General features: G+C 42.3%; 1 protein-coding gene across 1 annotated transcript; it reads right to left on the reverse strand.

The window, feature by feature from the left end:
* Positions 1–4,391: 4,391 nt before the first annotated feature.
* Positions 4,392–25,490, reverse strand: ndfip2 (Nedd4 family interacting protein 2). The gene is made up of 8 exons (XM_083633747.1): positions 25,325–25,490; positions 16,697–16,919; positions 13,664–13,794; positions 11,483–11,570; positions 10,763–10,887; positions 10,487–10,553; positions 8,649–8,754; positions 4,392–8,438 (listed from the first exon to the last, which is right to left on the reverse strand). The coding sequence occupies exons 1-7, from the start codon at positions 25,349–25,351 to the stop codon at positions 8,651–8,653; spliced, it is 765 nt and encodes a 254-aa protein (XP_083489873.1). The 5' UTR covers positions 25,352–25,490; the 3' UTR covers positions 4,392–8,438; positions 8,649–8,650.

Consider the following 25,490-nt stretch of genomic DNA (forward strand, 5'->3'; position numbering starts at 1 on the left):
AGAGAGAGAGAGAGAGGAACAGAGAAACAGAGAGAGGAACAGAGAGAGAGAGAGAGAGAGAGAAAGAGAGAGAGAGAGAGAGAGAGAGAGAGAGAGAGAGAGAGAGAGAGAGAGAGAGAGAGAGAGAGAGAGAGAGAGAGAATGCGTGCACAGGCCAGGGCTTTGAGGCTAATGTGACACCTATCAAAGCCTGGTGTATAATTGACACAGGAAGGGAAGAGCAGCAGCTGAGCCGTGTCTGTCAGGAGGCAGGAGACAGCTTGTAGCTTCAAGGCTTTCAGTGTGAACGGGCAAATGTGATCTGGCAGGCCTCCTCTCTCAGGCACACAGAGACATGGCCTCCTCTCTCAGGCACACACAGGCATGGCCTCCTCTCTCAGGCACACACAGGCATGGCCTCCTCTCTCAGGCACACATAGACATGGCCTCCTCTCTCAGGCACACACAGGCATGGCCTCCTCTCTCAGGCACACACAGGCATGGCCTCCTCTCTCAGGCACACACAGGCATGTCCTCCTCTCTCAGGCACAGAGACATGGCCTCCTCTCTCAGGCACACACAGGCATGGCCTCCTCCTCTATCAGGCACACAGAGGCATGGCCTCCTCTCTCAGGCACACAGAGACATGGCCTCCTCTCTCAGGCACACACAGGCATGGCCTCCTCCTCTATCAGGCACACAGAGGCATGGCCTCCTCTCTCAGGCACACACAGGCATGGCCTCCTCCTCTATCAGGCACACAGAGGCATGGCCTCCTCTCTCAGGCACACACAGGCATGGCCTCCTCTCTCAGGTGGGGTAGTAGTCGAGTCTAATCTCGGCCTTGAGTTTAGTACTGGTCATAATTCCAGATCTCTATGGTCTTTGGGACTCAAGGTTATTGTAATCTTCAATGTGTTCTATTTTCATCAATGTCCTTTTCTCTGAGGTGACAACACAATTCCTTCCTGTGGATCATTAAAGTTTCATTTAAATCTCAAAATAATTGTTTTGACTTGTGTCATCTATCGCTATGTTTCTTTGTTTGCACAAAATGTACACAGTTCTTCGGAGAGAAAAGAATGCCTATGCTCTCCATAGTGTAGGCCAGAGGTTTTCAAAGTGGGAGGCGGGCCTCCCCAGGGGGGGGGGGGCTTCCAGGCTTGGGGAGGCCCACAGTCTCAGACTTTGAAAACCTCTGGATCCAGACCAGAACACCGTGATAGGAATGCAGTTGCACAATATTTAGTGTACCCTGCCTTTAAATGTTCTGGTCTTGAGAGAGATCAGCTGTTCCTGTCTGGGACTTGGCTCTAGACTCGAGCCAGTCCTGGTCCTGTCTAAGACTCGACTGAACTTATTCTCTACAGCTGTGAGTATAGACTAGTTCTCAGGGGGAATGTTGCTCACTGACCAACAGAGTATCAAACTGTGAAATATGGTAATACAGGGCTCCACTTGGCTCAAACTACCGTAGGATGTCACTGTTCTTCAGTACCTCGAAGTCCGAGGGGCCAAGGGGCGAGATGGAGTGGGATCCTTGGTCTTTGCTTTTTTTTCTCAATAAAGATCGGAAGCTGCGGTAGCCTGAAGGTTATAGAAACTCTCCCTTCCCTCAACAGCTGCCAGCAGTGTCCATGAACAAGGCACCGCCCCCATAACTACTGAAGTCAGTGGTCTGGTCTTCCTGGGGAGCTCCAGGGTTGATGTGCATAACCCTGCCTTCCCACTGGTAAAACATGGCCTCATGCCATGCTTACCAGGGCTGGGAGTAGATCTAAAAGACTAGTCTGTAATTTGACATGCATTCAAGAGGACATGGTGCTGCTCACAACAATGGCCAAGAGAGGAGGACAGTGATTTATAAATATAAGCCCTTAGGTAGCTTCTTCACGAGAATAAATTAGGCTCTTTATGAAAGGATTGCAATCTGACCACTAGTGAGACGCCTCCATGCTATTTTAAATACGAGAGACATAATTACAGGACCTTTGTGCTGAAAGGAACACCTTGAGACGGAGAGCCACATGAAGCTACTTTAACCATGATCCACTGAATGCGCTGCCTTTTGACCAATACAATCCTTTCATGTAAAACAAAGCTTTTTGATGTGAAGAAATATGGGCTTTGAGCCAGCTGTGTAAGGAGAGAGGAGCTAGCTAATAGCCTGAGGCATTGGGGTTTGAAGAAACACTGATCTAGCAGTAGTGACAACTATTCCCAGCAGTGCAAAGAGGCTAGCTATTTATCAAGTCTTTCTGAGCAGGGCCACTAGGTTCACTGGTTAGGTCTACTATCTTGCTACTATAATTGGAGAGCTGTCTGTTTGTCCGGAGTTGCAAGGCGCACTGTTGCTCCGATCGCCTCCTAAATTTGCCAAAACACTTTTCAGCGGTCTGGAATGGAATGTTCCTCCACGTGCGCTACGTCCTCTCGGTGAAACTCCTCGCTGTCAGGTGAAAAGAAGCAACTGGTGATTTCACATGCGTCGAGGAGGCATGTGAGTGTCTACAGTACCCTCCCCAGATTGGCAAAGGGGGTGGAGCAACGACCAGGACCACATAGACAGGGGAAATTGGCTATGTACAATTGAGAGAAAAGGGGGGGGGGGCTCTGAAAATACTACTACTAATGTTGTAATAATAACAATAATAATAATAATACAACAATCAAATTAGATTTTATAGATAAAACATATCTTCTCATCAAATACACAAGAGCTATAAACTTCGCTGACTCAAAAGCGGCCTGGCATCTGCACTCACATCCCGGCGTTTTCCAATTTGTAAATACAATTGTGAAAAGGTCTATTGGCTCGTTTCATGAATCTTTCAACTGATAAAATAAATAATTATATTATCTGAGCTATTTGGCCCTGACAATTATGATCTTCTTGATGAGAGAGAGGCTGAAGACAGACAGGCGAACAGGCAGAAAGTTGACTAATTTAGTTGGACAGGAAGGCCAGTGAAGGGAGACACATGAAGACACGATGTTTGTTCAGAGGACACTGCCAGTTGTTTCAGTGGAGGAGGGATCCACTGTCAAATAAAGGGACAAATAGGTGAACAGGCTGCCAAAGACACACAGGCAACATGCCTTGTATAGTAAGAGAGGACACTCTAGGGGTGGAGAGCGAGGCTTTCTCTGGCACAGACGAGGCTAGACTCTGACAAGCTATCTCTGGCTCCATCTAGTGGAATTAATAAAAACTGCTCCAGTGCTACCACGGGCAATACTACCACATAGGTGTTGGTAAGGTAGTTTCATCAACAGGAGAGCACAATTTGCTGAACGTCAAGGACAGGCAAATAAGCTATACAGGTGGGCTAGTTCTTTATTTAACCAGAACAGCTCTTTAAGTGTGATGCAACTTTACATTTTTGGCTGTTCTCTGAAACTCTGTGCAGAAGGTGCGCACGCTGCACAGTAGCATCAAAATGCCAAATAAAAGGTTTGGTACCGCTAGAGGGAACAAGAAGTTAATCTAGAAAAGTACTCAATAATTCATACAGTACACATTATTGTCAGTATGTACATGACAGATGAGTTTCACTAGACTAAGAGCATGGCTAAATTGGTGAACTGTTATCAGAAAAAGTTGTCTTTAAGCTATCAAATTAAATGAATGAATTTTCCTCAAGAAACAAATGAAGAATAATTTATGAATTGACTTCTTGAATTACATAAATATGTGAATCTGTGGCATATGTTTGAAGCTTCACTTCACATTACTTGCCTTGTGGGTGAACTTGTTCTTTGTCCTTTGTAGCATAGGCCTAATTGAGTTCCCAAGCATGGGGGGACAAAAAGTACAATAGAGACCTTGTCAGAGAATAGACCCTTCTCACGGGGGCCATTTTGTGTCGAGAAGCCAGGGTAAACACAGGTGCAAGCAAAACACTAATGAGGGTTTCCAACTTCCATGATTGGGATTTGGAAACCCTCATTAGTGTTTTGCTTGCACCTGTGTTTACCCTGGCTTCTCGACACAAAATGGCCCCCGTGAGAAGGGTCTATTATGAGGACAGTTTAAAAAAATAAAAATATAAGATAAAATACAATAATCGTTCACTAATTGTAATTGAGGTAAAAGTTTTAAATAATCGTGATATTTAGTCACATCGCCCAGCCCTAATGTAGCCCTTCTTAGTTGTCAATTAAAATGACTGAGGCACAATGAATGACAAAATAAAGTCAAGACAAAACCTCCTTTGACTGTTTTGTAATGACATTTTGGATATTTGTTTTATCATTAAGTCCTTTAGACATGAAACTAAATCAATCAGCCATTTGATTCTGATCATTCACGGGTAGCCTTCTTTTTTTTATCGTTACGTATTCAAAAACAATTTTATTCATGAGTGCTATGTAGCAAGACACCGAATCAAACATGAAAACTTGACTGCAGGCTTTTGAACTTTATTGGCATTTTTGCAAGACATCACCTTTGAGTTTTATTCCAGTTACATGAATGCATAACAACCATATCTGCTCTAGAGGATGTTATGAGGATTATCTTGGACAAAAATAAATTTGGTTGTTGTCTCTTTTCTTCTTTTATTTACAAATAAATGCAATTGTACTTCTAACCTTGTATATTAACCCACTCAATCAGGTGCATAAATCATGCATCAGAGCTTAATTCATTGAAAGATGTCGAGATTGCTGAAAGAGGCTTTAATGGGATATGTAGCATTTAAAAAAAAGTTTGGCAATACTTAAACTGTCACAGTTTAGGCTAAAAGCAACGAAACAAGACACACAATAACAATATTATCATTTTGGAAACAAAAAGTGCAAAAGGCAAAAAATATCCATTTGGGATGATTAAGAATTCCAGTTGAAAAACTTGGATGGCTAAGATAATTTTGTCTACCCACCACATCAAGTTAAGCAGATTCACAAATCATATACAGAAGTTCTTGAAAGTGCAAATATCATGAATTGGCATAAGCTGGTATATACATTTCATTTTCTGGATGAAAACGTAACAAAAAAGAAATCGGCAAAAATCACGTCTTCTTTGTCCAGGAGGGCTCCATTTTCATGGTGCACATGATCATAGACATTATGAACTCAATAGCCCATTCACAATGGATAGTAACCCCCAATTCCCTGTTTATCACTGTTGTGCTCACGTGTAAATTGATATCTTGTGATATCATTCTGATGTTGCAAGTTCAAAGTTTGAGAAAGGTTTTCTCCACACAATCCAACTGCAGCCTTCATTGTGCTGCAACCTTCTCAATGGGTGCTCACTCCATGAAAAGACAAGAAAATAAGTCAGGACAGAAAGAAGATTTAATTTAATCTAGTCCTAACAAGCCAAATCCAAGAGAGAGATCCGCATGTAGTACTGTAGGACAGCTTTTCTCTAAATCATGCCGAACATGCAGACCCGGTCATATTTAAAATGGTTTAGAACATTTTAAAACGTTTTGTTTTACTTTTGTATTGCTCATCTTAAGATTTTTTGTTTTCTCTGAGAGACTCAATCATAAGGATCTTGTTAACAATGTCTATGTTTATGTCTATAAAGATTCAGAAGAACTGCTTGTTCAATCGATAGCACCTCATCCTTGTCCAAAAACTCCTAAACTCTTGACTCTGGATCTGATGGTCAGATTTGGATCTCAAATTGGGATTGAACTCCACCTCTGACTCAACTAAACAATTCAACTATAGCTAACTCATTATCACAGGAATTGACATTCACAATTAGGTACTTATGAAGGACTAAATTGCATAAGAAGACCCCCCCCCCCCTTTTTTCCAAAGATTATTTTACCCAAGCCTGGCGAGTAACAGTTCTGTCAAAGCCTATTTGTTCTACTTCCATGACAGCCCAGTTGGGCGATGCACTTGCATGAAGTCCTGCCTCGGTGCCACTCTCCATCGATTCTACATTAAGCAGAGTGCTTGACTGTGTGTGCTGCACTCCACTGTGGCCTAAACATAATATTTCAACCAAAGTACCTCCCCTTTGATACGCCGTGTTCCTTGCTAGCATACAGATACTGTGTTGCCAGACATACAGATACTGTGTTGCCAGACATAGCTGGCAATCAGTTAGGAGAAAAACAACATATATGAAGCATGCTGATGCCTACCAATGAAACAAAGTACTCTTCTCTATTGCTGTAATATCACTGGCGGGTTCTGGTGACCTGCAGAGCACTTTTTAAAAGCTTTTAAAGCTATTTGAGAAGAACTGGTACAATAGATTGTGGAATTGTCTATCTCCTATGTTGCAAAACATGGCCAAGAACAAATGCAGTTTTGGTTTCACTAGACAGCCGGTGGTTAGGCAAGCTTAGTGGAAACATTCTTTTGATTAGTCTTTGATTTAATCAAGAGAGATCGCTGACCAAACAATAGGGCAGTCATTGTCATAACAGGAAGCCTGTTATTAGATGAACAATGGCTGGACGGTGGAAACATTTACCCACCGCTATTTAAAAAAATGTCATGATGGGAAATGGATAGTGCATAGGTCTGACCACAATGACAAAGTTCTCATCGAAAGTCGAGAGCAATCAGAAAGTGATACACTCCAATCTCTTAAAAGCTTTTTTGCTGAAGTGTGTGTTCAAAGTTTGAGTTAACTTAGGTTTCCAATGAGGTTCAGGTAAGAGTTGAGTTACATTTAGCATCAACTTCTTTACGTAGCAAGTTCAGGCATTCTAGATCAAGGTTCTCATCCTGGACCTGAGAGATGTGTTCTTCAACTCAACTCAAGGGCAATTTGTACGGTTCGCTGTCTGCGGGCCAAAAGTTCTCCGGTCAGGGCGCATACATTACTTCACTTGATCCGTTTACCCCCCCAAAAAACATAAAAGGATGATTCCTCAGCAGGCATATAGTTTAAATTAAAAGAATATAAAATGTTTTCAGTCCTGTGTTCTAAATATTCTCTGCCATGTCTGGCCATGGTATAGCAAAAGAGAGTAGATAACTAGAGTCAACAGGATTTAAGCGCCTTGGGAACGTTTGATGCATTCAGTCTTGAAAACTAAACAACTTCAGAGTCTGTGATATGTAAACAGATCAATGAATATCTCTTGGCTTTCACCGTCCACTTCATGCACATGTGTAGCCCTAGCCGACTTGGCTCACGCTCACGCCCCCGCTCCCCTCACCAAGCCCCGCGCTCCCCTCACTGAGCCTTCTCTAGACCAGTGGTTCCCAAAGTGGGGGTCAAGACACACCGGGCGGTCGTGGGACACCACTGGGTGGGTCGCAAGATGATTTCCAGAATGTGTGAACTACAAAATGTGTGAAATACAAATGCATAAAAAGAGCACATTTTAACCATAATTGTTACATTATGTGTGTTTTGTTTACGAAATTCTCATGTGCACAAAAACATTTGCACGCTTCAACCACGTCCGGGGATAGTGGGGGTCGCGACCCTCTGGCACCGTTATTTTGGGGGTCGTGGGCTGAAAAGTTTAGGAACCCTTGCTCTAGACGCAAACCTCGCCTTCTAATCTTCAGCTTTGTCAGGGTGGACGGGGTGACATGTGACACATTTTCCATTTTGAAATTATTCCCCAGACATCCATTTCTAGACATTGGAGATTTATCATTCAACTCAAGGCTGATAATATTACCGTTTCTTACTGCAGTGGTGTACGCTAGGCAACTCATTCAATGCACAGTGTAAATTCAATAAATGTGGGTAAATTCATTCAATGCAAGGTAAAAAAAATTATAATAATAATTACTGACTTTTGCTCAACAATATCATGTTTCTTATTTCGATTTCCCATACTTTGGAGACCAGCTTATTACCCATGGTGGGAGTGCTGAAACAGTATCACTCTTTGAGTCATCTGGATATGAAGACACCATTTCCAAGATGCTACACTTTTAGGGTGAAATATAGAGAATCCAATTGGTTTAAATATTGCTTTGTCAATTAAGGACTCAAGTGACCGACTAGCCTTCAAAACAAGTGGCAGAATTTGCATGTCAGAGTTGATGTCACTCTTTTTCAAATGTTGGATCTCTCCTCTCTTCGTATGCTCATTTTGGAGGAGTGGTTTCAGGTAGACACTCCTGCTCTTGAGATCCATGACGCATATGGCAGCCGGGTATTTCAGACGATTCCAGCACAGACTACATAGATAGATAATAGACTATATAGAAGATAAAAGAAGCCAAGGTCAATGGGGAGGGGGGGTAGTTTTGAATCAAAGGAGAGGGGGGAGGGGAGGACAACACAAAACAAAACAAAACCAGGAAGAGATATGATCATCATAGAGATGCTTGAGCAGTAGAAACTTCAGAGCGAGTCATGTTAAGTTTTTAATGAGACCGGTGACACACTCTCCCCACTTCTTTCCTTCATTCCTTCCCTACCTCCTCTCTTCACTGCAAGGCTTTTAGGTCAGGTCATTCAGGGGGGTGGAAAGGAACTTCACATTAGGGAGGAATGGAGATGGTGTGGAAACCTGTGGAAATAGACAGACTCATCAGGACTTCCTATCATCTACAATTGTTCCCTTTAAAAACACCAAACTTTTTCCAGACCTTCATATCGTGACTAGATTTGAAGATCCTGGTTAGTAATCGGTATGATGCATGCTGACATAGGATGGGCAATATGACAGCATGACAAATAGGACACTAGATTCTGTAAGATCGGACATAAGAGCCTTTACCTTTAGTAGAGGAAGAAAAGGCGTGTTCGATGAGAGGTGGCCATGTTCTCTGACATGTTGCGGACTTTCAGATAGTTGACGAAGCCCCTGAAGAAGAGCAGCAGACCTGGGGGGGGGGGGTCAAGGTAGTTATTATTTACTCATACGCATCATCACAACAGAGTCCACTGCAGAGTATGGATGGAAGGATATTATATGTGTACTATACTGCTAATATCCTGACACGGTGTGGGGTAACAAGTAAGCAACCGTGAAATCGCACAAATCATTTTTATTTTATTTTTCATATTAGCAAGTTGAAGTTGAAGAACACACTCGATATAACAAACAGTTTTAGGATCACTAAATGCTTAATTTGTTAGCAAACTAAGCTTGTTCACCAACTGTATTTTCTCTGAATGTTGCTTTTAGGAGTACAAACATTCAATTCAATTCTTTTCCGATTTCAATTTATGAGACGTCATTTTAAAGCTTACAATGTGCACTTTCATAAGCTGTAAAAACTGAAGACCTTGGCCTACCCAAACACCACTCCCTGATAGAGTTCCTTGTTGAATCAGACATAACCCCCCTCCCCTTTTTTTTAATCACTCAGACTATTGAAAATTGAAAATGTCAAGTGATACGGTAGAACCAGTGGGCAAGCTCTGCACTTTTCCTATGAGGACGCGGAAGTAATCCTGAAAGCTGTAGTTCCTCAAATGGCCACTTGAGGCAGAGCCCAGAAGTGATGTTAAAATGCCCCACTTTGTAACAGTGATTAAGCAGCTTTAAAGCCAGCAGACTCTCGCATTGGTTGGCTTTTATATACAAATCTCTCCTAAGGCATGGTTCCTTCTTATCTGTGTGTACGGTATACATGTGTAAAAAACAAAATCAATATGGCCGACGTTCTCATAATACTCTTCAGATGTTAGTCCCCAGAGCTAGAACTGAATTAGGCAAAAAGGCCTTTAAATACGCTGCCCCTTCCTCCTGGAACAATGTAGGGAAGGACCTGAAATTATCACAGCTGATTACTTTGGGGGAATTTAAGAATTTAAGTCTTAAAGGATCGAGAAATGAGTACTCTCGATCAATGTAACTGCCCCTAAATTCTTAGTGAAATAGTTGATTGTACCTACAGTATATGCATCACTGTATTTTTGTCTGTGACCTTATGAACTGGATACTGTGTTCTCCCTTGTGTGATTGTGTACTTATCTGTTGTATTGCTTGTGTTTTGTTGTAACAAGGTTTTATGCTGCTCTCTTGGCCAGGTCGCTCTTGGAAAAGAGATTTAATTTAATCTCAGTGAGACTTTTACCTGGTTAAATAAAGGATATTGATTGATTGAAAGCCTGGACCAAAACACGGTTGTGGTCTAGAGTATATAGCTAATTTCACCATTTCATAACAACTGTGGGGGGAGGGGGGGGTCATTTTTTATACAACTCGCCCATTTGGGTAAAATAGAGTAGACAATAGAAAATGGGGTGATTGACTTTTCGCCTGTCCAGTGATCGCGCAGCTTTCCGATCACAGACCAATAGCAGGCGGAGCTGTGGCTCTGGGAAACCCCCATCTCATGTGAGCTACGCAAGGAGCCCAAGATGGCGACAGACAACACTTTGCTCCAAAACGTGAGTCCAAAAAATAGTGGATGGATTTGTCCATATTATTTAGGTCAGTTGGTAGAACAGATACTTGGGGATGGTTACTGCTGGCCTCTAGAGGGCAGCATTGACTAGTCTATCTATGGCACTGGTCTATGGCTGTACCATGGCTACCCGGTGGGCACCGTGGCATGTACAGAATCTGTGCTTGTTTTGTTTTTTTAGATAATACTTTGTACTCACCAAGCAACAGGAAGATCCACCACAGCCAGTATTGACCATTGAAGTAGCCAGTGAAGTAGTCAGAGAACTGGAAAACAGGAGGATAGATCGAGACGAGACGTAAGGATGAGTATATTTCATTGTTAAGTCTTGTATTTTATGACAAACACTCACAGGGATAATGAACAACCAATCAAGACTGCGCCGTCGGAGTGAGTGCAACCAAGTTGAGGCCAGTGTATATTGAAAACTCTGTACATGCAATGCAAAGCCATAAGTTCTCCGCGCTTCACGTACCCTGACGATGAGAATCCACTTGATGAGGGAGAGGCCAAAGCCACAGATGGCTCCGTAGCGCCCTGCGATGGTATTGGTCAGACAGAAGGACAGGCAGAACCCGATCCAGTTGAACAGGAAGGCCACTGGAAGGAGAAACATGAATACACACATGCACAATTTTGGTTATGAACTCTGGTTTATAAACAAAAAGAAACTGAACAACTGGGACCGCGCTGGCTGAATTCTACTGCATGTAGTACACTGAATGTATGCCAGTACCTCATACAACCTCACATCAACAAATCAGAACTATCCCTTTAAGGTATTTAGAGAGGGAAAGTCTCCCATCTATAGGTGCTTTCGGACCGCAGGAACCTTTTCATAGTTCTAGGAACAGTTGGAGGAACTCTTCCCTTTTTGTTGTGTTCGCACCAGAGGAACTATCGTAGTTCTAGAAAGCCGCTTAGAGGAACCTTTTTATCCCCTACTTCAGGGTAGGTACTTTTCCAGCTTGGCTGTGAAGCTACTACAGTAGTAGCAGTTAGCATGCTAACCACTGGCCTCTCAGTTCAGCATTCCTATGGTTCCTATTGGCAGTGTGAATGCAAACAGAAAAAAGGCCTTGAAGATATGTAGTTCTCGGGGAACCTCCCCAGAGGGCAGTTCCTCTCAGGGAGTCCCCAGAACTGCTTTACTAAGTTTTGGCAGTCATACAAATCAAACCCCTGATCGACTTACTGAAAAAGGCCAGCATGAAGATTCCATCGTTCCCGACTCGAAGCTGGTCAGCGTCGCTGAAATCATCTCTGGGAGGGAAGTCATCATCCTAGCCCCACACACACACACACACACACACACACACACACACACACACACACACAATGGTCTCGTTAAAACGAAGAAGAATTTTTTCTCAAGTTCGCTCAACCATAATTGACTGATCTGAATTTGGCTCTACCTGCCCATGGTGAAACATCATCAAAAACATCTACTACACAAAGTTAATGCAATGATGCAGCTTGCTCATTGGAGAGCACTACAAATACTAATTGTGACTAATTCTTCCATGTTTTAACTGTTGACTGTATAAAATATGGACGTCATGACAGCTCCTCAAAAGTGAAGCCAAAAGATCTGCATCGCCCCCTGGTAGCTGGCTGCAGTATAAATCCTGGACCCTCAATGCTAGTGGACGGGACATGAGCAAAACAAAAAAGTACACGTCAATTACATTTTTTCCAAAGATGGTTTCTGTCATTAGGTAGTTCTCATCACACCGATGTATGTTCAAGTGAAGAAGCCACTCTCAAAACTCACGGCTGAGGGGTCTCAGCCCGACTGCACTGAGCATACTTGGGTTCCAAATGACGTCACCTGAGCAAGATGGCAGCTCTTGGAAACGAGATGTTTTGGATTCACTTTTGCATAGCAGTGGGAAGTCCATACATTATACAGTCAATGGTTTTACCCTGTATGGAGGGCCAGAAGGGTGGGGTCATTCAGATCCAGTTGTAATTTGCCCGTATGCTTAGCACTGTCCTAAACCCCACCCATTTGGCACCAAAGTTGAACAACGCATATCAAATATTTGCACATTATTTCAGCTAGGTCTGATTTGACGGCACGGAGGCTCAGTGGTTAGCACTGTTGCCTCACAGCAAGAAGGTCCCGGGTTCGAATCCCGGTCCGTCCCGGGTCCTTTCTGTGTGGAGTTTGCATGTTCTCCCCGTGTTTGTGTGGGTTTCCTCCGGGTGCTCCGGGTTTCCTCCCACCACCAAAAGACATGTATGTTAGGGTTAATACTCCTGTCAGTGCCCCTGTCAAAAGAACTGGAGTTGGTCCCCGGGAGCTGCACTGCAGCTGCCCACTGCTCCTAGTTCTAGGAAGGTCCCTAGTAGAGGATGGGTCAAATGCAGAGGATCACAGTGTTTCCCATACATAAAGGAATTTGTGGCGGGCCGCCACAAAAGGATTTTGACCTCCACAAAAAGATGTTGACCCCAAAAAAAATACATTTTTTTTTTTTTTTTACAGTGCACCTGAACGCAACATGCAAGATACCCGCTGAATAAGTGTCCAATAAATGTTCATGTCATTCTGGCCAATACTTCTGTTATAGCATTTCAGTATGGAATATGGAATATCTTTCAATAATCTATGATTTAGCTGCTAAATTGTCAAATAGCGCCATCTGCTCGCTACCCAGGTACTTTAAGTTAACCTAATTAACTTAACCTAACTAACTATCCGGTGTGCACAACATTGTCAGCCTAAACTCCGGCTGACACCCCAAAAACCTACAATCCGCTACAGAAAAATGTATATTGTTTGTTTATTAACTGGCCCCTCGCCTTCTATCATTTCACGAAAGTGGCAAAGCAAGTTGAGTATCCCTGACCTATAGGGAGAAATTTAGTTTGTCATTGTAAACCCACAGCACAGTAATGATGACATGTTCTTCATAGATCTAGCCTTTTAATTTTGCTCTTAAGCTTTCTCAAAGTACACCAAATTCATGCATTTTACTTTAAAATGTTTAAAAAAGAAATCTTGCGGGGGGCATGTCCTCGCACCCCCCTAGGGGGTCTGCGGTCCCCCACCACAAATACTCAAAATCCTGTGGGAAACACTGGGATCAATTTCCCCATGGGGATCAAATAAAGGATAACTTAACTTAAAGTTGCATTATACCAACATTGTGCTTAGCTTAGCATGGAGTTATGCTAAACTTCAAGGGAAGGGCTTTCACAGGCTAAGAGCCATTTTAACATGGTATTTCCAAAAAAGGAAGTGAAAGAAGAAACTAAATAAAGTACAAGGGAGAGATTTATCAGTTGCAAATCAGGCAAGAGGCAAGTGATAGTATGTGTGTGTGTGTGTGTGTGTGTGTGTGTGTGTGTGTGTGTGTGTCCTCCTCACCCTCGGCATCACGTCCACATTGGAGATAGCCATGGAGGCAGCTTTGGCCTTCTCGGCTTCATCGTATGTGGGCAGTGAGGTGGCGACACTGTAGGGCGGCGGCACCGGGAAATCACTTCGGAAACTAGTCTCTGTGGACAAATCAAAGAAGACACAGCATTACTACATATCTAGCTTAGTATTGTGTCAAATGGAAGCCAATAAGTTTGGTAATGCACATTGTCTTATGGGTAAACCTGCACGACACTCAAGTAGTTACCACAAACCTGCCATGGAAGGTAATCCTGTAACCATTGTAGCAAGCATGCAGCCACACACCGTGGAAAAACACTGCGTCTGAGCTGTTGAGCTACATGAACTCAAAGTAAATATCAATATGGCTGAAACATAAATGTGTCCATTAAGGAGTCAGTGAAGCAGGAGTCAGATTTCCACTGAACAGAACTCAGTCTATTTAATCTCAATTCCGCTTAATCCATGTACATGAAACTATAACAGATTGGTTTCAAAGACAAATGACAGGAGCGAATCGTAGGCCTATCGACAGACTAGGCAAGGTGGACTAAACATCAAAAGTAAGCAATGGTATTTTGTAATGTACATCATTCAAAATGTGTGTTCACACACACTTCCCAGAGCTGTTCCACGGGCAAACTTACCATAAGAATATACCCTAGCAGGGCATAGGGGTAACTGTGGATTTGGACAATTAAAACTGCAAACACACCAGATGCTGAAGCATCGCGAACAGCCGCAAAGTGCCTGGATGAGGCGCAGCCAGTTTCCTCTCTGTGCCCTTGTTAGCAGATTTAAACCGCTCAGACTGGCAGTGCCAGCGCACCCTGCGCCGCCACTTTCTGCGTCTGCTCTATTTTTTGCATGAGCCGCGATCAATTGCGTCAAGCCAGACAGGAAGTTGATACAAGTTGTGACCAGCGCGGAGCAAAGCAACGCTCGAGCTGAATTTAGTAACGCTTGGCTGCGCTTTTGGAGCTGGTGTGTTTGCACCGTCAGGCAAGGGAAGTCAGAACAAGCACCTCTGGAGAGCACACCGTAGGCCTTGCCTGATTTGATGAAAATGTACAGAGGTGAAGCTGACATAGATGTACAGTATACTATACTAAAATATCGCTGTAGTGCCACCTGTGGGTGGATTTTTTCCTTTTTGCACCAGATTCATTCGAGACCCCTGAAAAGTGTTTTGACAAATTCAAGCACTTTCAGAGCATTGAGAGCAGATGCTCATGACGTGGAGCGGAGCCAGTGTTTCCCCTAGAAAATCTTTCAGGCCTGGAGGGATTTCCAAAACGTAGCCCGACCGCAACGGTGGGGGCCCTCGCTGGCGACGCTAAACTTTTAGCTAACCTGTTCGCATCTATGTTGGTAATTGCATCCCAAGTATCATCATACTATTATGGGATGCAATGGGAACAGTTGTATTATGGGATGTGCGTTTCCCAGGCAACGACACACGTTGACACGTTTTGGAACATCGCTGCACGCTGGCACAATGCTCCTAAAAGCAAAATGCTTATTGTTTTGAATGATTTGGCATCTTCTATTATGGTCCACTGTCAACACCAGTATTGTTGTATTGTAATAATATGCCATAAAGGTTAATTGAAATTTTGGGGAGAGCAGGAAAAGAAAAAAGAAAAAAAAAAAAAAAAAAAAAATCTGGCCTGGCCCGCCGGGCCCGCCAGGCCTGTAGAATGGTAGGGGAAACACTGGGAGCCCTTTCCATTTCGGGGCCCATGTCAGTCAATCCAGCTCCGCTCCACTCAGCGGTCCGCTCTGTGTCTTGTGTGCCAGGAGACAATAGGACAACGGGATCATCACATTTCAAGTAATAAAAGATTTTTGGTTTACCTGAGTGATTGTGCAGATGAAACGCCAGATCTCACACACACACACACACACACACACACACACACACACACACACACACACACACACACACACACACACACACACACACACACACACACACACGGGCTCTGTCTGCGTTTTTGGTCCCACATTGTGAGATTTGTGATGATTTCACATGATTTGTGATGATTTTGGTCAGTGATGTCACTGATAATGTCACAATGTCTATGACATCATGATGTCACTCAAGCACTCGATATCAGTGATGGTCACTCGAGCAATTGTGATGTCCATGATGATGTCACAAGGTCACCATGACCGAATGTAAATCTACAAATAAACTGGAAGTGAAGTCTATATTATGCAATGTGCGGCCTTTACTTTTCTCTCACTACTGATCACTCACTGACGTGATGTCATCAGTGATGCGAAGTTGAGAGCAATCGTGCGCTGAGTGATGTCACTCGAGCACTTCATGATGTGATCAGTGATGGTCACTCGAGCAATTGTGATGTCATCCGTGAGTGATGTCATCAGTGATGCGAAGTTGGGCAATTGTGCGCTGCACATGCCAATAGAGCAGGCGAGGCCATGCAGCAGCTGAGCTGTGGGCTCGGCCGCACTGCGTATGCGAGCCTGCGCAGTGGGCAAGCCTAGGAATCAAGCGCGCGTAGCGTGAGAGATTTCTAGTATACAGTATATACAGATCCTTTCCAAAAAATTAGAATATCATGGAAAAGTTCATTTTTTTTCCACAATTCCTTTCAAAAAGTGAAACTTTCATAGATTATAGATTCATTACACACAAAGTAAAGTATTTCAAGTATTTATTTGTTTAACTTTGCATAAGTCTGGCTTCCAGCTCATAAAAACCCCCAAAACAGTATAAAGAAATTAAATATCACATAAAACCAATCAAAAACCGGTACTTTCAAAACAGAAATGTCGATCTTCTGAAAAGTTATGTTCATGCCTGCACTCAATACTTGGTCGGGAATCCTTTTACTTTAATTACTGCCTCGATGCCATGATATTTCCATGATATTTTTTGGAAAGGATCTGTATATAGACCGCCCAGTTTTAAAATCCCATCAAGTATATAAACAGATTCTGGGAGATTCTGGGAAGAAGGAAAATAATGTCTTGATATATTATTTTGCATACCAGGTGCAGAAGCGGTGGCTCCCAGGTCAATGGAGGCATAGGGTGGTGGAGGAGCGTCTGCCTCAGCCTGGGTCCCTGACCCTGATGGCTCCTCTGATGCTGGGACAGGGGGTGCTGGGCTGGCCTGGACCTGGGCCGATGACGTACCAGCCTGAGCTGGAGCAGAAGTAGATGGCTGCTCTTCACTGGTGGAGGCCTCCGAGGAGTCATCCTCATTGTGCAACTGTGGAGAGGAGACAAGATTGAGAAAAGTTCAGCTTTATGGAGAAGACTTGGACCACATTTTTGGTGAGCCAAGGATAGAATCATTAAAAAAGGAGAGGAATTTTCAGTGTGGACGGCAAATATTTACTACAACCAGAATGAAAAGAAAGTAGCATCGGCAAAGCTGTTATTAGTTGTTGCTCTGATCATAAAGAGTAGATGTGGAGCATAATTGGCTCTGTTGTTAGAGGTTATGCTAAGTATGTTTGAGAGTTCAATATTCAATATTGCAGGTAGTCATGGAAGAATTGCATTGCACAATCCACTTCTTTTTTAATCAACAAAATATGTTTGAGACTAAACTTTTTTTTTATATATATAAAAAGGATGAATAGTATGAACTTGTCCTTTATTGTGAAGGGAAGGTAATCATCCAGTTAATTAATGTATCGGCTGTTTATTTTATTTACCGTATGTGCTATATAAAAGCTGCTGTCACTATCACTAATCAGGAGAGGAACAGATCAAATAAGTCTGTCTTTCATGATGGTTCCTTTAGGAACTCATTTAGCTACAAACATGATCAGGTCCAGTTTGTGACTCCTGAGTCCTCCCGAGTATGTATTATAGTTTGGTTACTTTCTGAGAATGTATTAAGAGTTTGGTTACTTCTTGCATCCATTCGCTGTAGCACTTTTCCCTCAACAGCACATGTTTGTAAAGTTGGATGAAAACACGGCTCTGTCACCAGAGCAGTAACAGAATGTGCTGCACACTGAGAAACCAATACGGTTAATACTGCCCTTGCTACAGCTGACAGAGTCATTCAAGCCTCTAAGTACATTCATTTCATCAGGCCAAAGAGACAAACACCTAACTCAAATGACAGAGAGGCCATAGTAGGGGTGGGCGATATGACGATGTTAGATCGTTCACGATCAGAATGGCTCCACGATCTGCCTTTCCAGACAGATTGTTAGAATCGCGCTACATGCAGTGCACATTCTATCAGTTGCATTTCTATGTCTGAAAGACACTTCCCAAGTTTTCCTCTCCTCCCCCTTTTCACTTTGCAAAGCGCAGCAGCATGGACGACACAACACGGAGGGGCAGTTGGTTTGACTCACACACACACACACACACACACACACACACACACACACACACTTAACCAGGGCTTGCCTTGACAAGGACCTCCAGTCATCCCGGGGACGTTAAAAATAGCGTTAATTAATTTGGGGACGGAGCCGGACGATAGCATAAACACACACTCTGCTCGTTACAATGAACAGCGTTAAAAATGACATGCCACACACACACACACACGCACACTAAACAGACATGCGGGCACTGGCAGAGAGACAAACAGGCAGATAGAGCGGAACTCATCGCGCAAAAAGTGTCTGAATCTCTGCTGCTCTTTGTGATAGTTTGAGTTTAATTTGCTTCAGTCGGACTTGGCAGTTATTTTAAATGCGAGGACGCATTGCTCCTAATCTGCCCTCATCCTGCTGCCTCGTATTCTCAGGAGAGCGCGTTTCTGCTCCACTGTGTGTGTGTGTGTGTGTGTGTGTGTGTGTGTGTGTGTGTGTGTGTGTGTGTGTGTGTGTGTGTGTGTTGCGCCGCATGTCTCTGCTCTGTCCCCACGCTCTGTCTGTCGGGCTCTCTCTCTCCATTAAATCAATCGCAGATAGCCAATATATTCGTCCCATCGCCCAACCCTACTGTATAAATAACAGTGAACCAAGAGATAGATAGATGGATGGATAGGGATTAGGGATGGGCATCGAATTTCGAATTTTCGAATAATCGTTGTTATTATCAAGGTCGACTTTTATTATTGAAATTCGAAATTCGAGAATTTTTTTTTTTTTTTTTGAGTGAAATGTTGCATTGTCTCCCCTGATTCTAAGTATAGTCAAATCGCTTGGTTTGAGCAAGTAAAACAATTTTTATAAGCATTTTAAGCAAGGTTTATGGAAAAATTAATGGCAGATGAAATCCCATGAAGAGGGAGAGGGGGTGACTTTGGCACCCCTTTGGCACTCAGACCTGAGCCTACTAAATATTTAATGAACCACTCATGATTGTCAAAACTGTTTTTTATTTTCGAAAATGTCAATGTCATGTAACATGTTCTTTACTTCAGTGGTGCAATGCTTGTTTGAGCTAAAAATCCACAGCAGAAGCTTTTTATATTAATTAATAAAGCCGTAGACTTAGAATCAGGGGAGACAATGCAACATTTCACTCACAAAAAAAAAAAAAAAAAAAAAAAAAAAAAGTTTTTTTTTTTTTTTTTACATTTTTTTTTTTTTTTTCGAAATTCGAATTAAATTCGAATTTGGCCAGCGAATTTCGAATAGTGTTTTTGCTAGAAATGCCCATCCCTACTAGGGATAGCTAGATAGCTAGATAGATAGATAGATAGATAGATAGATAGATAGATAGATAGATAGATAGATAGTGTTTGCATACTTGTGAACATTATTTTTTAGCACATGAATTATTGGAAACTCAGCGTAAATGAATGACATGAAAATATTTATAAAACAATTTGTATTTTAAATTTCCATTACTTTTCTAAGTTTCTCATGGCCGTACGAACCCTGAAATTAGTTTGGTTGTACTTGTACTGTTCAGTAACTTGCAAAATAGTCTTAAAAACCAATATGAAAAAGAATCGTGATAAGATCGTGGATCGTGATCGTGCCTGAAAAAATTGTTGATATGATATTTTTGCCATATCGCTCACCCCTAGGCCATAGTAAGCTCACGGTCAGAGAACAGCTGGCAGGAAATCTGTGGATAAAGTGAAAGAGCAACAATCGCATCTCTTCAACAACTCCTGTCAAGCTGCCCTTGAGAAAGTCAACTTACAGCCCAGTTGCTCCGGTATGATTTTATTAGGGATGAAACGATAACCGGTTTTACTGATAAACATGATAAAATTCCTTACGATAACCGTGATAGAATTCCTTGCGATAACCGTACGCTTTGAAAAACATGGTAAATACTGTCCATCATCAACCAAAGTTGGCAACCGTCTCCGAGATGCAGACATGCAACCTTGGAGAAATGATTTCAGTGAGTGTATCAATCCTTTTTGGGTCTGAGTTTTCAATATAAAACTTGGTGAAATGATTTCTGTGAGTGTATTAGTACTCTTTGAACATTTTCAGCACATTTTAACAATACCGTGACAATACTGATAACCGTGATAATTTTGGTCACTATAATCGTGATATGAAATTTTCATATCGTTTCACCTCTAGATTTCATTCATTTATTCTAATATTGTGAATGATGTCGTCAGGTCAACAACAACAGTGACAGATATGAGGTTGTGGCTTTGCGATATCGAGGTCCTTCTTGTTGACTGCCGTCTCCACCAATCCGTCATTCAAATTCCTGCTAGTAAGGACAATTTTGCATAAGATGATACCAGCCAGTAAGTATGAATTACATTGCCGGGATACGATCAGACACAACCAAGGCTTAAAGAATGGCTTTACCGATAATCAACTCACTTTGTATCATTATCATCTCAATATAAGCACATGGGCAGTGTTTACCTTCTCTCTCTGTTTTCCTCATGGAGAATTCTCTACCTGCAGAAACTCTGCCGGAAGTGGAGGATTTCTGCCACCCACCATAACGCTCGAACTGCTCGAAAGATGCGGAATCTGCTCCGAGGGCTGCTGTTATTGTTTATTTTAATTTTTCAAGTATGTGCACATCCAGGAGAATGCATTGAGAGCACTGGAGAGCCTTAACGAGCCTTAAAGGATGGCTTTTCCGGTGTGAATATGAAGATCTATTAAATGTAACGCACCTATGGAGTTGGAATCCGTTGAATTTTTTTTATATTGGTGGTTCCTAGCCAGAGAAATCAAAGAAAATCCACTCTGTGGGGAGGGGCGGGGAGGGGAGGGGAGGGGAGGGGCGGTGGTGGGTGGCAGAAATCCTCCACTTCCGGCAGAGTTTCTGCAGGTAGAGAATTCTCCATGAGGAAAACAGAGAGAGAAGGTAAACACTGCCCATGTGCTTATATTGAGATGATAATGATACAAAGTGAGTTGATTATCGGTAAAGCCATTCTTTAAGCCTTGGTTGTGTCTGATCGTATCCCGGCAATGTAATTCATACTTACTGGCTGGTATCATCTTATGCAAAATTGTCCTTACTAGCAGGAATTTGAATGACGGATTGGTGGAGACGGCAGTCAACAAGAAGGACCTCGATATCGCAAAGCCACAACCTCATATCTGTCACTGTTGTTGTTGACCTGACGACATCATTCACAATATTAGAATAAATGAATGAAATCTAGAGGTGAAACGATATGAAAATTTCATATCACGATTATAGTGACCAAAATTATCACGGTTATCAGTATTGTCACGGTATTGTTAAAATGTGCTGAAAATGTTCAAAGAGTACTAATACACTCACAGAAATCATTTCACCAAGTTTTATATTGAAAACTCAGACCCAAAAAGGATTGATACACTCACTGAAATCATTTCTCCAAGGTTGCATGTCTGCATCTCGGAGACGGTTGCCAACTTTGGTTGATGATGGACAGTATTTACCATGTTTTTCAAAGCGTACGGTTATCGCAAGGAATTCTATCACGGTTATCGTAAGGAATTTTATCATGTTTATCAGTAAAACCGGTTATCGTTTCATCCCTAATAAAATCATACCGGAGCAACTGGGCTGTAAGTTGACTTTCTCAAGGGCAGCTTGACAGGAGTTGTTGAAGAGATGCGATTGTTGCTCTTTCACTTTATCCACAGATTTCCTGCCAGCTGTTCTCTGACCGTGAGCTTACTATGGCCTAGGGGTGAGCGATATGGCAAAAATATCATATCAACAATTTTTTCAGGCACGATCACGATCCACGATCTTATCACGATTCTTTTTCATATTGGTTTTTAAGACTATTTTGCAAGTTACTGAACAGTACAAGTACAACCAAACTAATTTCAGGGTTCGTACGGCCATGAGAAACTTAGAAAAGTAATGGAAATTTAAAATACAAATTGTTTTATAAATATTTTCATGTCATTCATTTACGCTGAGTTTCCAATAATTCATGTGCTAAAAAATAATGTTCACAAGTATGCAAACACTATCTATCTATCTATCTATCTATCTATCTAGCTATCTAGCTATCAAAGGGGGTTGATTATCAGTAAAGCCATCCTTTAACGATGTGTCGGAGCAAGTTTACCTTGTTCACAGAACTTCACACCACTATGACAAATGTCTGACAAACAAGACAGACATGGATCAGTGTCTGATGGTCCTCTAGACTTTCAGCAGCCAAGGAAAAAGGTATCGGTAGAAGAAGTTGGCACCTTTCTTGTTGCGGTTGAATAGAGAGGAAACCCACTTTGTAATGACCTAGCTAGCGACCATGCAAACACACCTCTCAAAATGCTGGACCTTCACCCCCCCCCCTCCCCCCCAACAACTATGATGCAAACCTCGAGCAGCAGCTGGGGGTCGATGTACAAAGCAGTGAGTGAAAGAGAGGCTGATGACTGGACAGAGGATATCACAGTCACACCCCCGCGCACACCACACCACACCACACCACACAGCATCATTACATAAGAGCTTAACAACATAGCCGCAGGCATCCTCGTGTCCAAATATACACAAGCCGAGGCCTTCTCAGCTTCTCAGTAGGGCTGCAGCTATCGATTCAATCGAGTGTTCTACCGATTATTCCAACGATTAATACACCAGCAGGGGTGGCCACACTTTTTTGGAGTCATGGGCCTCCGAGCTGTCACGTCAACGTTCGTCGAATTTAAACAGCCATAAAGTGCAGTTATTGCAGAAATAGTCTCGATCACAACAATTAAGCGAGTGCAGGAGTATGCAACAGCCGAGTTCCTCAGGGCGGAAATATGTTTTCGCCGTTCTCCCGAGTGGATTTGGATTTGACTGGATCCAACGCTGATTGGCTGAAGGAGTTGTCTGTCAAGGCAAGTTCACTCGCCCAACTCCCGGCCAACTGCAAAAACACTGGGTGAAAGCTCGACGGTGTGGTAGGAGGAAATGAAACGTGGGTTCACGTGACCGGCTGGTTTACCAGGCTACTTTCAGCGGTGACTGACAGATAACGTGTTGTCTGAGAGTGTACATGATGTAGCTACCCCAAAGCCCAAGATGATAGTATTATCAAATGTCTTCTTTTGTCCTGATCAACAGTCTACAACCCAAAGATAATACGTTTTATAGCTGTCATAGAAGACATTTGAATTTGTGTTTTTTTAAATGAGTCTTAAACGATTATCGATTATAAAAATGCTTGACGATTAGGCTAATTAATGGTTGCAGCTCCACACAACAGTGACATCATTTAGGGGAGAGTTGGATAATGAGAGAGACGAATAGAAAGATAGAGAGAAAGATGTGGGGAGGAATGAACAGTGTGTGTGCCGTTCTCAACTATTACATACACTGTGTGTGTTGTGTTGAGAAACGTCACTGCGTCTTTAACACGCTAGTCCAGGAACGTCACAGAGCATCTTCATCTGAGTAACTTCAGCTTGCTGGAGAGTCTGAAGAGAAACACTCCCCCTCGGCAAGTGACAAGAGGTCTGCTAAGACCAAGAATGTTGTGATTTTATCTTTATCTTTTTTTTTGCTATTTGTACTGTTTTCCTTTTATCTTGGAATACTGCATACTTACACTAAGACAAATTCCTTCCTTGCATAGCATGGCGATAAAAGTTATTCTGATTGATGCTGATTCTAAGTTGTGGCTCGACTGTACTGCCTTCCGCATAAACACAGGAAGTGGTGGTGACATACTGATGCAAAACCACAGAGTTGCTTAGCGACCAAAATTGCAACTAACATAATTTGGGGCAGAGAGTACAGCATTATTTCAAGGAGGATTGAAGATGAGGTTGTCTTGTCTACACTTTGTGAGCAAACGTCAACATCAGATAGTGTTATCAGTTTGGCCAGGGTTTGTGACTCAGGCCTAGTTTACACTACAACGCTCCCTGGATAAAGCAAACTTTTGTATGTTGCAGTTTGGGCATTCTGTTTCCATGACAACGGCGTTATTGGGGCCTAAAAACACAAAAACAGACCTGCCAACCTTGAGAAAATATTTTGAGTACGACACACCGGCGCCCGAGCATCGCGACTCGCGTGTGATGCACCGTGGTGTGTTTTTGGCACACACAAGTCAAAAGTTTGAGTACAGCGGGGGGGTTGGGAGTTCCAACTTACTGAACAAACACTATTTCAGTGATTGCTGTCAGAATATAGAGCCATTTAACTGTTACACTTATTTGAACACAAAAACATCACTGAATGCAACTTTAAGATGGCAACAGATAGCCTTTGACATTTGACATTGTGCATTTATTGAACTTGAAAAAACTTTCTTTGAACTTTGAAAATATTTGAACTGAAAAGGAGAAATACATGTAAAAAAAAAAAAAAAAAAAAAGTAAATGGACTAACTAAAATAAATTGTATATATATTTTGTATATCAGTTATCTTGTTTTCATAATTGTGGGAAGCCAGAAATTTGATTAATTGTACAGCCTTAATGCTATTTGTCATTTAATTAGCCTGTAATTTACAGTTGAAGTAGTAGGCCTATTGTTTTTCGGGTTGTTTTGGGAGTTAGGTGGTCCCCGAATTTTTTGTATTGGTTAAGTGGTCCTTGGTCTGAAAAAGTTTGAGAAACACTGCAATACAAAAGGAATGCCCCATTATTTTCAAACCTCATTACCCACTTCCACTATTTTACTTACCTTTTTTTGCTACAACCACCGTCACTCTCATAATTAACGTTAGCTAGAAACGTAGGTACTGAAAATGGGTTAGTTTCCCTATAAGTAACGTTATAAGTATCGTTGTATCTCGTTGACAATCACGTTAACTCAAACTGTGTCCCTTTGGCTACGAATCACGCTAGCTTTGCAAGACAAGGGTTCGCGTGCTTGTTGGTTTGTCAACGCGTTTGAGATATTTTCTGACATGAACGATAATTTATCTTCACGAGCTTTCAAGTTAGTGTGTTGCTATTAACTATAAGACATGTTCATGGAAGGTTAACTCGCAAGGCCTAAGCTTAGCTAGCTGGCTAACGTTAGCCTAGCCAATGCGGAAGTGCTTCATGAATGGCAAGTTGTCAAAACAATTCGAGTTAAAAACACACACAAAAACACTCACCTTAACTGGCTAACGTCATCCAAAAGCTACTCGCATTTCAAGTGAGCAAGTTGTACTTGTGAGTCTAGAAAGAAATATCCCATTTCGACTGAATGGCATCATTTTAGCAATACCTTTGTCGTTCGTTAGGCCTTGTTTCCAGCATTGACAGGCAGGCCAAAGTATCAAATAGCGTTAGTGTTTTGATTGAATCTGGCCACACTCACCACTTGGTATCGGCTTGCTGGGTCCATGTCGAGAAGATTCAGCTGGCAAACAAGCCAGCCGACAAAACAAGGAACAAATCTAGCGTGTCACTCCCAAATTTATTTAGTTACAAGAGATAACGTCAATCCTCTCAAACAGTGTTGAGAAACAGGCTAAAGACTTGTG

The sequence above is a fragment of the Poromitra crassiceps genome (assembly GCF_964638095.1).
Source record: "Poromitra crassiceps genome assembly, chromosome: 3".
Lineage (NCBI taxonomy): Eukaryota > Metazoa > Chordata > Actinopteri > Beryciformes > Melamphaidae > Poromitra > Poromitra crassiceps.